The sequence below is a fragment of the Actinia tenebrosa genome, unplaced genomic scaffold, assembly GCF_029948245.1.
Source record: "Actinia tenebrosa isolate PJP-AT-01 unplaced genomic scaffold, QUT_ActTen_1.0 PGA_scaffold5__44_contigs__length_20552954, whole genome shotgun sequence".
Taxonomy (NCBI): Eukaryota; Metazoa; Cnidaria; class Anthozoa; order Actiniaria; family Actiniidae; genus Actinia; species Actinia tenebrosa.
Window position 1 is genome coordinate 1,792,897 of NW_028292582.1, and position 13,366 is coordinate 1,806,262.

At 36.3% G+C, this 13,366-nt stretch overlaps 1 protein-coding gene across 1 annotated transcript in view; it reads left to right on the top strand.

Annotated features, from left to right (window-relative positions):
- Positions 1-13,366, top strand: part of LOC116307928 (phosphatidylinositol 3-kinase catalytic subunit type 3) — a 30,175-nt gene that overhangs the window by 15,902 nt on the left and 907 nt on the right. Inside the window, exons 18-28 of the mRNA XM_031718254.2 lie at positions 714-831; positions 1,021-1,097; positions 1,180-1,251; positions 1,868-1,937; positions 2,088-2,152; positions 10,427-10,511; positions 11,532-11,606; positions 11,839-11,924; positions 12,307-12,389; positions 12,459-12,549; positions 12,789-12,914. Coding sequence (XP_031574114.1) covers positions 714-831; positions 1,021-1,097; positions 1,180-1,251; positions 1,868-1,937; positions 2,088-2,152; positions 10,427-10,511; positions 11,532-11,606; positions 11,839-11,924; positions 12,307-12,389; positions 12,459-12,549; positions 12,789-12,914 — 948 coding nt within the window. The remainder of the gene's footprint in view (positions 1-713; positions 832-1,020; positions 1,098-1,179; positions 1,252-1,867; positions 1,938-2,087; positions 2,153-10,426; positions 10,512-11,531; positions 11,607-11,838; positions 11,925-12,306; positions 12,390-12,458; positions 12,550-12,788; positions 12,915-13,366) is intronic.

The window sequence follows — 13,366 nt, forward strand, 5'->3', positions numbered from 1 at the left end:
AAAAAACGCACGTCTCCCGGCCTACATCAGTTCAGATCAACTTAAAGTTACAAGAAAGATGGGATATTTAATACTGTCGGTCATATTAGGCCCCGTCCTCACTATGCCGGATAAATTTGAATCCGAATTGTTTTTATTCGGTTAGGCCTACCGTCCACACTAGTCCGGGCGAATCCGGAACAATTCTTCACCGAAAACGATTTTTTTCGAATACAGTCTCCAGAGTAGAACAATTTGAAAACGCCGGCAAGCCGTATTAGTGTGGACGGAGAACATTTCGTATCCGAATTTTTTCGGATAAGATGACGTCATGATTGTCATAAGAACATGGCGGGAAGGCTAAAATTCACCGCGGGCTCAATTTCAGCTTCGATGCACATGCTCAGATGTGCAAATGAAGCGTTTTTGCCGCCTTTGATTGGACTAGTGTAGACGCGAAACATTTTATTCATTTTCATGTGTGGACGGAAAACCTTTTTTTTCGGTTTCGGTGTGAAAATTTCGGATTCAAAGGTATCCGGCATAGTGTGGACGGGACCTTAGAAGGACCTTACCATAGGTAGCTCAACTAATAAAATGACAAAAAGCGCATGCACAACTGAAGTGGTGCTGAACTATTTGCCCCAAGATGCTTATTGATCGAAAATGTTTAAAGTTTGCGTCCAATGGACGCGGATTAACTACTTATTTATTATTCATGTGATGTTCAACAGATTCATCGCCTTCGCGAGCTTCTTGATTCGCCTGAACTGAGTAATTTCAGTCCCATTCCTCTCCCCGTCGATCCGGACGTCAAGATCAAGGGAATGGTAATAGGAACTCCCGAAGACAGTAAGTGCCGGCTCCATATGGAAAGGTCTTCGTTGCTTTCAATATTTGTTTATTTGCTCGTTCTTTTGTTTGTTTGATCTTCCACTTGCCTGCTTGCCTTCCTTCCTTCCTTCCTTCCTTTCTGTCTGTCTGTCTGTCTGTCTTTCTCATATTCTACGATACTAAACCACTGTCTTCTCTCAATGCTAGAAAAAGCCTGGTTGTTCAAGAGTCATTTAATGCCAGCAAAATTCACATTCTTATCCGTGGATGAGAGAGAATATGTTGTAAGTACTTTAAGTACTCTTATCGTTTGATCTCTGACAAATATAATTCCTCAATTATAATTCAAATCTTTTACATGCATAGACCATGTTCAAGTCTGGAGACGATTTAAGACAGGATCAACTTATTCTACAGATCATACGGCTGATGGATAAGGTAAAATGTTCATTACGTACTTTATATGCTATTAATTAAGAGCGGGAGACAAATATGAAAAGACAAGAATGAAAACAAAGCAATTCTCTCGATGGACCACTTTGTTTGTACCGTTCCAGTAAATATTTAAGTAAACACTATTAAACAGCAAAAGTTTCGTTGTAAGTGTGTGTATGTGTATGTTAATTCCTGTTGGCAAAAAAAAAAAAAAAAAAAAAAAACAACAACAACAAAAAAACGAAAAAATAAAAAAACCGCTCAAAAAAGTTTTTTTGCTCTTGTCGCCTAAATATTATTATTATCATTATTAGTCACTTTTGGTTTGGGCGTAATATTTTCCCATTTCAAACCACGTGTCATTTTCCTTGAGAATAAGGTTATTAGTTATTTTTTGTTTGTATCGTATCCACATTGATTTGTCTTCTTGGATTCTCTAAATGGGAAAACATTACGCCCAAACCAAAAGGATTTATTGACTATCCAAAACATCCTATTACGCATGTCCTTATATGATTTCCGAGCCCATCCCACACGGCTTACTGCCTCATCTCTCATATCCAAAACTAGATAAAGTGATGGGAAGAAAACGCATTAACATTTAAAGTTTTCCCACCAGCTTTTGATGAAAGAGAATCTCGACCTAAAGTTGACTCCGTATAAAGTACTTGCAACAAGTTCTACCCATGGTGAGTTTGGTTTCATTTGTTTGTTTATCTTCTAATATTACAAAGTGTGTAGGTGTACTTCATGTTCCAATCCTGTACCTCATGTACATTGGTATTCTTTATCAAATACTATTTTTCTCTCAGTTATTGTTTTTATTATGTCATGTACAGGTATTGTACAGTTTATAGAATCTAACGCAGTAGCTGAAGTCTTGGACAAGGATGGCAGTATACAGGTATTGATCGGCTACAAGCATTCAAAACACAGTCAAAAGCATGGCAGCCATTTTGCTGCTGTTAACAATGCTAATAATGAACAAATAAAAAAGCTTAAAGCACCTAATATAATTATAAAGCACGCAGGCAGTTACGTAAGCACAAAGAAGTGGAAGGAGAAGAACGAGCCGTAGGCGTTTGTTTCGTCACTGATTCGTTTGTTTGTGCTCGCGCTCTTTCATTCAGTTGTTTCTGTTTGTTTCGTCATTGATTCGTTTGTTTTTTTGGTGTTCCTTCATTCATTTATCTCTGTTTGTTTCGTCACTCATTCGTTTGTTGGTTTGGTGTTCTTTCATTCTTTTGTTTGTGTTTGTTTCGTCACTCATTCGTTTGTTTGTTCTCGCGCTCTTTCATTCATTTGTTTCTGTTTGTTTCGTCACTGATTCGTTTGTTTGTTTGTTCGCTCTTTCATTTATTTGTTTCTGTTTGTTTCGTCACTGATTCGTTTGTTGGTTTGGTGATCTTTCATTCAATTATCTCTGTTTGTTTGGTCACTGATTCGTTTGTTTGCTTGCGCGTTCTTTCATTCTTTTGTTTCCGTTTGTTTCGTCAAAGATTCGTTTGTTTTTTTGGTGTTCTTTCATTCATTTATCTCTGTTTGTTTCTTCACTGATTCAATTGATTGTTTGTTCGCTCTTTCATTTATTTGTTTCTGTTTGTTTCGTCACTGATTTGTTTGTTATTTTAATGTTCTTTCATTCAATTATCTCTGTTTGTTTCGTCACTGATTCGTTTGTTTGCTTGCGCGCTCTTTCATTCTTTTGTTTCTGTTTGTTTCGTCACTGATTCGTTTGTTTGTTTGCGCGTTCTTTCATTCATTTGTTTCCGTTTGTTTGGTCACTGATTCGTTTGATTGTTTGCGCGCTCTTTCATTCTTTTGTTTCTGTTTGTTTGGTCACTGATTCGTTTGATTGTTTGCGCGCTCTTTCATTCTTTTGTTTCTGTTTGTTTCGTCACTGATTCGTTTGATTGTTTGCGCGCTCTTTCATTCTTTTGTTTCTGTTTGTTTGGTCACTGATTCGTTTGATTGTTTGCGCGCTCTTTCATTCTTTTGTTTCTGTTTGTTTCGTCACTGATTCGTTTGTTTGTTTGCGCGCTCTTTCATTCATTTGTTTCTGTTTGTTTTGTCACTGATTCGTATTTATTTCTTTGGTGTTCTTTCATTCAATTATCTCTATTTGTTTGGTCACTGATTCGTTTGTTTGTTTGATCGCTCTTTCATTTATTTATCTTCGTTTGTTTTGTCACAAGTTCGTCTGTTCGTTTGAAGTCTCTTTCATTCATTTATTTCTGTTTGTTTCTTCACTGATTCGTTTGTTTGTTTGTAGTCTCTTTCATTCAATTATCTCTATTTGTTTCGTCACTGATTCGTTTGTTTGCTTACGCTCTCTTTCATTCATTTTTTTCTGTTTGTTTTGTCACTGATTAGTTTTTATTTTTTTGGTGTTCTTTCATTCATTTATTTCTGTTTGTTTGGTCACTGATTCGTTTATTTGTTTGCACTTTCTTTTATTCAATTATCATTATTTGTTTTGTCACTGATTCGTTTGTTTGCTTGCGCTCTCATTCATTCAGTTGTTTCTTTTTGTTACTTCACTGATTCGTTTGTTTGTTTGATCGATCTTTCATTCATTTATCTTTGTTTGTTTCGTCACTGATTCGTTTGTTTGTTTGCGCGCTCTCTCTTTAATTTGTTTCTGTTTGATTCGTCACTGATTCGTTTGTTTTTTTGGTGTTCTTTCAATCAATTATCTCTGTTTGTTTGGTCACTGATTCGTTTGATTGTTCTCGCGCTCTTTCATTCAATTATCTCTGTTTGTTTGGTCATTGATTCGTTTGTTTGTTTGCGTTCTCTTTCATTCATTTGTTTCTGGTTGTTTGGTCACTGATTCGTTTGTTTTTTTGGTGTTCTTTCATTCATTTATCTCTGTTTGTTTCGTTACTGATTCGTTTGTTTTTTTGGTGTTCTTTCAGTCATTTATCTCTGTTTGTTTCGTTACTGATTCGTTTGATTGTTTGTGCGCTCTTTCATTCTTTTGTTTCTGTTTGTTTGGTCACTGATTCGTTTGTTTGCTTGCGCTCTCTTTCATTCAATTATCTCTGTTTGTTTCGTCACTGATTCGTTTGTTTGTTTGCGTTCTCTTTCATTCATTTGTTTCTGGTTGTTTGGTCACTGATTCGTTTGTTGGTTAGGTGTTCTTTCATTCAATTATCTCTGTTTGGTCAATGATTCGTTTGTTTTTTTGGTCTTCTTTCATTCAATTATCTCTTGTTGTTTGGTCACTGATTCGTTTGTTGGTTTGGTGACCTTTCATTCAATTATCTCTGGTTGTTTGGTCACTGATTCGTTTGTTGGTTAGGTGTTCTTTCATTCAATTATCTCTGTTTGGTCAATGATTCGTTTGATTTTTTGGTCTTCTTTCATTCAATTATCTCTGTCTGTTAGGTCACTGATTCGTTTGTTTCTTCTCGCGTTCTTTCACTCTTTTGTTTCTGTTTGTTTCGTCACTGATTCGTTTGTTTGTTTGGTGTTCTTTCATTCAATTATCTCTGTCTGTTAGGTCACTGATTCGTTTGTTTCTTCTCGCGCTCTTTCATTCTTTTGTTTCTGTTTGTTTCGTCACTGATTCGTTTGTTTTTTTTGGTGTTCTTTCATTCATTTATCTCAGTTTGTTTCGTCACTGATTCGTTTGTTTGTTCTCGCGCTCTTTCATTCATTTGTTTCTGTTTGTTTCGTCACTGATTCGTTTTGTTTTTTTGGTGTTCTTTCATTGAATTATTTCTGTTTGTTTGGTCACTGATTCGTTTGTTTGTTTGCGCTCTCTTTCATTCATTTGTTTCTGTTTGTTTGGTCACTGATTCGTTTGTTGGTTTGGTGTTCTTTCATTCAATTATCTCTGTTTGTTTGATTACTGATTCGTTTGTTTGCTTGCGCCCTCTTTCATTCATTTGTTTCTGTTTGTTTCGTCGCTGATTCGATTGTTTGCTTGCGCTCTATTTCATTCATTTTTTTCTGTTTGTTTCGTCGCTGATTCGATTGTTTGCTTGCGCTCTATTTCATTCACTTGTTTCTGTTTGTTTTGTCACTGATTCGTATTTATTTTTTTGGTGTTCTTTCATTCATTTGTTTCTGTTTGTTTCGTCACTGATTTGTTTGTTTGTTTGCGCGCTCACTCACTCTTTTGTTTGTGTTTGTTTCGTCACTGATTCGTTTGTTTGCTTGCGCTCTCTTTCATTCATTTGTTTCTGTTTGTTTTGTCACTGATTCGTATTTATTTTTTTGGTGTTCTTTCATTCAATTATCTCTGTTTGTTTCGTCACTGATTCGTTTATATGTTTGCGCTCTTTCATTCATTTGTTTCTGTTTGTTTCGTCACTGATTCGTTTGTTTGTTTGCGCGCTCTTTCATTCATTTGTTTCTTTTTGGTTCGTCACTGATTCGTTTGTTTGTTTGCGCGCTGTGTCTTTCATTTGTTTCTGTTTGTTTCGTCATTGATTCGTTCGTTTTTTTGTGCGCTCTTTCATTCTTTTGTTTCTGTTTGTTTGGTCACTGATTCGTTTGTTTGCTTGCGCTCTTTTTCATTCACTTGTTTCTGTTTGTTTCTTCACTTATTCGTTTGTTTGCTTGCGCTCTCTTTCATTCATTTGTTTGTTCATTCATTTGTTTGTTCTCGCTCTCATTCATTCTTTTGTTTCTGCTTGATTGGTCACTGATTCGTTTGATTGTTTGCGCGCTCTTTCATTCATTTGTTTCTGTTTGTTTGGTCACTGATTCGTTTTTGGTTGCGCTCTTTTTCATTCACTTGTTTCTGTTTGTTTCGTCACTGATTCGTTTGTTTTTTTGGTGTTCTTTCATTCATTTATCTTTGTTTGTTTCGTCACTGATTCGTTTGTTTGTTTGCAGTCTCTTTCATTCAATTATCTCTATTTGTTTCGTCACTGATTCGTTTGTTTGCTTGCGCTCTCTTTCATTCATTTGTTTCTGTTTGTTTTGTCACTGATTCGTTGTTATTTTTTTGGTTTTCTTTCATTCAATTATCATTATTTGTTTGGTCACTGATTCGTTTGTTTGCTTGCGCTCTCATTCATTCAGTTGTTTCTGTTTGTTTCGTCACTGATTCGTTTGTTTGTTTGATCGCTCTTTCATTCATTTATCTTTGTTTGTTTGGTCACTGATTCGTTTGCTGGTTTGGTGTTCTTTCATTCAATTATCTCTGTTTGGTCACTGATTCGTTTGTTTTTTTGGGGTTCTTTCATTGATTTATATCTGTTTGTTTCGTCACTGATTTGTTTGTTTGTTTGCAGTCTCTTTCATTCAATTATCTCTGTTTGTTTCGTCACTGATTCGTTTATATGTTTGCGCTCTTTCATTCATTTGTTTCTGTTTGTTTCGTCACTGATTCGTTTGTTTGTTTTCGCGCTCTTTCATTCATTTGTTTCTTTTTGGTTCGTCACTGATTCGTTTGTTTGTTTGCGCGCTGTGTCTTTCATTTGTTTCTGTTTGTTTCGTCATTGATTCGTTCGTTTGTTTGTGCGCTTTTTCATTCTGTTGTTTCTGTCTGTTTCGTCACTGATTCGTTTGTTTGCTTGCGCTATTTTTCATTCACTTGTTTCTGTTTGTTTCTTCACTGATTCGTTTTTGCTTGCGCTCTCTTTCATTCATTTGTTTGTTCATTCATTTGTTTGTTCTCGCTCTCATTCATTCTTTTGTTTCTGCTTGATTGGTCACTGATTCGTTTGATTGTTAGCGCGCTCTTTCATTCACTTGTTTCTGTTTGTTTGGTCACTGATTCGTTTTTTGCTTGCGCTCTTTTTCATTCACTTGTTTCTGTTTGTTTCGTCACTGATTCGTTTGTTTTTTTGGTGTTCTTTCATTCATTTATCTCTGTTTGTTTCGTCACTGATTCGTTTGTTTGTTTGCAGTCTCTTTCATTCAATTATCTCTATTTGTTTCGTCACTGATTCGTTTGTTTGCTTGCGCTCTCTTTCATTCATTTGTTTCTGTTTGTTTTGTCACTGATTCGTTTTTATTTTTTTGGTGTTCTTTCATTCATTTATTTCTGTTTGTTTCGTCACTGATTCGTTTGTTTGTTTGCACTTTCTTTCATTCAATTATCTCTATTTGTTTCGTCACTGATTCGTTTGTTTGCGCGCTATTTCTTTCATTTGTTTCTGTTTGTTTCGTCACTGATTCGTTTGTTTTTTTGGTGTTCTTTCATTCAATTGTCTCTGTTTGTTTCGTCACTGATTCGTTTGTTTGCTTGCGCTCTCTTTCATTCATTTGTTTCTGTTTGTTTCGTCACTGATTCGTTTGTTTGTTCGCGCTCTCTTTCATTCATTTGTTTCTGTTTGTTTCGTCACTGATTTGTTTGTTTGTTTGCGCGCTCATTCACTGTTTTGTTTGTGTTTGTTTCGTTACTGATTCGTTTGTTTGTTGGCGCGCTCTTTCATTCTTTTGTTTCTGTTTATTTCGTCACTGATTCGTTTGTTTGTTGGCGCGCTCTTTCATTCTTTTGTTTCTGTTTGTTACGTCACTAATTCGTTTGTTGGTTTGGTGTTCTTTCATTCAATTATCTATGTTTGTTTGGTCACTGATTCGTTTGTTTTTTTTGGTGTTCTTTCATTCATTTATCTCTGTTTGTTTCGCCACTGATTCGTTTGTTTGCTTGCGCTCTCTTTCATTCATTTATCTCTGTTTGTTTCGTCACTGATTCGTTTGTTTGTTTGCAGTCTCTTTCATTCAATTATCTCTATTTGTTTCGTCACTGATTCGTTCGTTTGCTTGCGCTCTCTTTCATTCGTTTGTTTCTGTTTGTTTTGTCACTGATTCGTTGTTATTTTTTTGGTTTTCTTTCATTCAAATATAATTATTTGTTTCGTCACTGATTCGTTTGTTTGCTTGCGATCTCATTCATTCAGTTGTTTCTGTTTGTTTCGTCACTGATTCGTTCGTTTGTTTGTGCGCTCTTTCATTCATTTGTTTCTGTTTGTTTCGTCACTGATTCGTTTGTTTGCTTGCGCTCTTTTTCATTCACTTGTTGCAGTTTGTTTCTTCACTGATTCGTTTGTTTGCTTGCGCTCTCTTTCATTCATTTGTTTGTTCATTCATTGGTTTTTTCTCGCTCTCATTCATTCTTTTGTTTGTGCTTAATTGGTCACTGATTCGTTTGATTATTTGCGCGCTCTTTCATTCATTTGTTTCTGTTTGTTTGGTCACTGATTCGTTTTTTGCTTGCGCTCTTTTTCATTCACTTGTTTCTGTTTGTTTCGTCACTGATTCGTTTGTTTTTTTGGTGTTCTTTCATTCATTTATCTCTGTTTGTTTCGTCACTGATTCGTTTGTTTGTTTGCAGTCTCTTTCATTCAATTATCTCTATTTGTTTCGTCACTGATTCGTTTGTTTGCTTGCGCTCTCTTTCATTCATTTGTTTCTGTTTGTTTTGTCACTGATTCGTTTTTATTTTTTTGGTGTTCTTTCATTCATTTATTTCTGTTTGTTTCGTCACTGATTCGTTTGTTTGTTTGCACTTTCTTTCATTCAATTATCTCTATTTGTTTCGTCACTGATTCGTTTGTTTGCGCGCTATTTCTTTCATTTGTTTCTGTTTGTTTCGTCACTGATTCGTTTGTTTTTTTGGTGTTCTTTCATTCAATTGTCTCTGTTTGTTTCGTCACTGATTCGTTTGTTTGCTTGCGCTCTCTTTCATTCATTTGTTTCTGTTTGTTTCGTCACTGATTCGTTTGTTTGTTCGCGCTCTCTTTCATTCATTTGTTTCTGTTTGTTTCGTCACTGATTTGTTTGTTTGTTTGCGCGCTCATTCACTGTTTTGTTTGTGTTTGTTTCGTTACTGATTCGTTTGTTTGTTGGCGCGCTCTTTCATTCTTTTGTTTCTGTTTATTTCGTCACTGATTCGTTTGTTTGTTGGCGCGCTCTTTCATTCTTTTGTTTCTGTTTGTTACGTCATTAATTCGTTTGTTGGTTTGGTGTTCTTTCATTCAATTATCTATGTTTGTTTGGTCACTGATTCGTTTGTTTTTTTTGGTGTTCTTTCATTCATTTATCTCTGTTTGTTTCGCCACTGATTCGTTTGTTTGCTTGCGCTCTGTTTCATTCATTTGTTTCTGTTTGTTTCGTCACTGATTTGTTTGTTTGTTTGCGCGCTCTTTCACTCTTTTGTTTCCGTTAGTTTCGTCACTGATTCGTTTGTTGGTTTGGTGTTCTTTCATTCAATTATCTTTGTTTGTTTGGTCACTGATTCGTTTGTTTGCTTGCGCTCTCTTTCATTCATTTGTTTCTGTTTGTTTCGTCACTGATTCGTTTGTTTGTTTGGCACCCTCTCATTCAGTTGTCTCTGTTTTTTTTGTCAGTGATTCGTTTGTTTGTTTGCTCGCTCTCTCATTCTTTTGTGTCTGTTTGTTTCGTCACTGATTCGTTTGTTTGTTTGCGCGCTCTTTGAGTCCTTTGTTTCTGTTGGTTTGGTCACTCACTCGTTTCTTTGTTTCGTCACTGATTTTTTTGTTTGTTTGTGCGTTCTTTCAATCATTTATCTCTGTTTGTTTGGTCAGTGATTCGTTTGTTTGTTTGCGCTCTCTTTCATTCTTTTGTCTCTGTTTGTTTGTTCACTGATTCGTTTGATTGTTTGCGCGCTCTTTCATTCGTTTGTTTCTGTTTGTTTCGTCACTCACTCGTTTCTTTGTTTCGTCACTGATTCGTTTGTTTGTTACTGGGTTGTTTCGATCATTTGTTTCTGTTTGTTTGGTCACTGATTCGTTTGTTTGTTTGCTTGCTCTTTCATTCGTTTGTTTCTGTTATTTTCGTCACTTAATCGTTTTTTTGTTTCGTCACTGATTCGTTTGTTGTTACCGTGTTGTTTCAATCATTTGTTTCTGTTTGTTTGGTCACTGATTCGTTTGTTTGTTTCCGCGTTCTTTCAATCATTTGTTTCTTTTTAGTTGTTCACTGATTCGTCATTTTGTTTGTTCGCTCTTTCACTCATTTGACTCTATTTGTTTGGTCACTGATTCGTTAGTTTGTTTGTACGATCTTTTGTTCATTTGTATTGGTTGGTTTGTTTGGTTTTTCAACACGCAAAGTGTAACCTAAAAGTTGCCCAAAAAGAAGGCCTCCATGTCCGTAAATCATGCAATTTAAAAGTTACATTTAGATTAAATAAGTCAAGAGCACGTTCATTAAAGTTTATTTAGTAAATTGCTTCATATTCATATCATTGCAGAATTACTTCCGCAAGCATGCACCGTGTGATAACGCACCTTATGGCATCAGTCCTGACGTCATGGACACCTATGTTAAAAGCTGCGGTAAATATTAAAAGAAAGTCGTAGCGATGGGCGGGCAGGGGAGGGGGCAATTGCCTCCCCAAAAAATACAATCTTTTACAACACCTGAAAAACTCCTACGATAAAACGCATTTAGTGTTTGTTTTGGCGTGAAAATGGCACATTGCCCCCACCCCCCCCCCCCCCTATTAAGGAGACCCCTATCTGAAAATAAAATGTAGATCCTGTTGTTTTAATCGCGGTATAAATATGATGGCAGAATTTAAGGCTTCACAGTTAAAAACAACTCAAAACCGAACGTAAATTGTATCAACCCATGAAGCTCCCTCTGAGAGGATATTATATATGACACGACTTACTAGGTGCAATCAGTATTTGATATGTTTGAATGTGCGGAGGAAAGAAAAACGAAGAAAGCCTTATCGTTTCAAGAGGACCAACAAGCGCTACTCGCACGTGATGTCGAGTCCAGGAATCAAACCTGTAGGCCTCTGAGGGAGGTAGGGCATGCGAGAGGCGAGTGACAAGCTATGCTCACAGGGTAACCAACCCAAGGGTCTAACGGAATTTTTCGACTGACAGAAGCTAAAAATCTTGATACTCGCGACCTATTAGTAGTACACCTCACTAACTCAGTCTACTACAAGTCTCTGTGAATGATGAGTATGAAATGGTTAGACCTTCATGTGGGTCAAATGACCATGTTACTGCTCTACTGTCTCTAATCAACTAAGATCAGCAATTTATCAGTTGAATTACTGTCAAGTCATTAGGACGAAGTTGACTCTCACCTCACAGAAATCCCTACATCACAAGCAACCTGCTAACTCCTAGCCTTCCAAGTGCATATTAACTACCAGCATGGAGGCAAGCTGCAACAAATTTTCACAGAACTTAATTTTCACAAAAATGGTTGAGCTACATTTCTTGATAAATAAATTTCACTATTTTTCGGGAAAATCCTGTTAAAGCTAAGGAAACTAAATTTTGCACTTTTGCAAATCCTGATATTTATCCTGCTTATCATATTTCCATATTTAGCGGGTTACTGTGTCATCACATACCTACTTGGAATTGGAGACAGGCATCTGGATAACCTACTTTTAACCAAATCAGGTGATTACCATATAAAACGACATAAGTTAAAATTTTTATCTTGGATCTGTGAAAGCTCATTTGATTCTGCAACAGTTTTGTCAGTCTGTTCCAGATATTGGCAAGCACCTCAAAAACTGGCAGGGAGTGAGGGGTCTAAGCATATAGCAGACTATTTGTGAAAGGTGTATGTGAATGCTAACTTGCTTGTCAAACAATTAATGATCTATTCTCCTATCCTTTCTCTACTTAGGTAATTTGTTTCATGTTGATTTTGGGTACATTCTTGGCCGAGACCCCAAGCCCTTGCCACCTCCAATGAAACTAAGCAAGGAAATGGTAAGAAAAACTAGTTCGCTCGCCTACGAATTTTCGTGCTGTAAACAAGGCATAACTAGTCAGATAAAATTATGGAGTCAACTTGGCTTCAATGATTGCTACCCAGAGTTCCGTTCGGTCCAGTCGCATAGACTTGAGTTTAGTCGACGACAACAGTTTTTGAATCGACTGTATATTTCATAAGACCAGTCAGCATCATTTTTGATCACAGGCCAAGTTTGTTTTAGCTTGGTTATACCTTGTTTCTGGCTCAACTTCATTGGTCAAAATTACCAGCAAGGCAAAGATTTGACCGGACAAGTCCCAATTTTTCCAATGTCTGGCCGTTATTTCAAACCCATAGAGGGATATCTAAAAATATATATGGTGTTCATTTTGTCAGGTTGAGGCGATGGGTGGAGCAAACAGTGATTGTTACCAGGCATTCAGGAAACAATGTTACACTGCCTTCTTACATTTGAGAAGGTAAGTTTGAAGTACCACTAATATTCTAATATTAGATGATAATTATTAATAATATGGAATTTTTTACAGACATGCCAATTTAATATTAAACCTCTTTGCCTTAATGGTTGATGCAAACGTCCCCGATATAGCCCTGGAACCTGACAAGACAGTCAAAAAAGTAAGTTGCTAGAACTTCTATCAAGTACTGTTTACAAGATGAGTGCTGTGTTGTATCAAATTTACAACAGGAGCTGGGAGGCAAATGATTGTAAATCTGATACAACGTGGACGTAAATGTCATAGACTACTTAAATTAGGTATTATTACATAATTTCATTTTACATTGAAATTTTAAAGAATTATTTAAATAACCAGATTTACAACCTATATAGTTGATATGACTGCTTTTCTGCCCAGGTCCAGGATAAATTCCGTCTAGATTTGAATGACGAGGAGGCAGTCCAGTATCTTCAGGCTTTAATTGATGAAAGTGTCAGTGCCATGTTTGCGGTTGTGGTAGAACAATTTCACAAATTTGCACAGGTAACAATAAATTATCAAACCCATACATGAAAACTATGATCAAGATTGTGAAGTTCCACAGAGGAATTTGGAATTTCCTTGGGGTGGGGTGGGGTGGGGGATGGAGTCAGAGAAAGCACAAAATGGAAGAAAATTGGAATTTTTGGGGGAAGGGGGGTCTTAAAATAACTTCCATGGGGAAGGTGTATTGATAATTTTTAATTTTCTGGAACTACACATTATAAAATTTAATGGAATGAATTGCAAGAGGGGTGTGGCACATGAACATGGTGCATCATGGTCTAGGTTGGGTTCATACCTCATATGGTACTAGACCATAATGCATCCTGTTTATAAAACCCAGAAAATGCCCATAGAATAGACCAATCAGAAATTCCACTTGACTATAAAGATATGACAATATGATTAGAAATAAATATCAAGCACAAAAATAAAATTTATTGTCAAGCCCC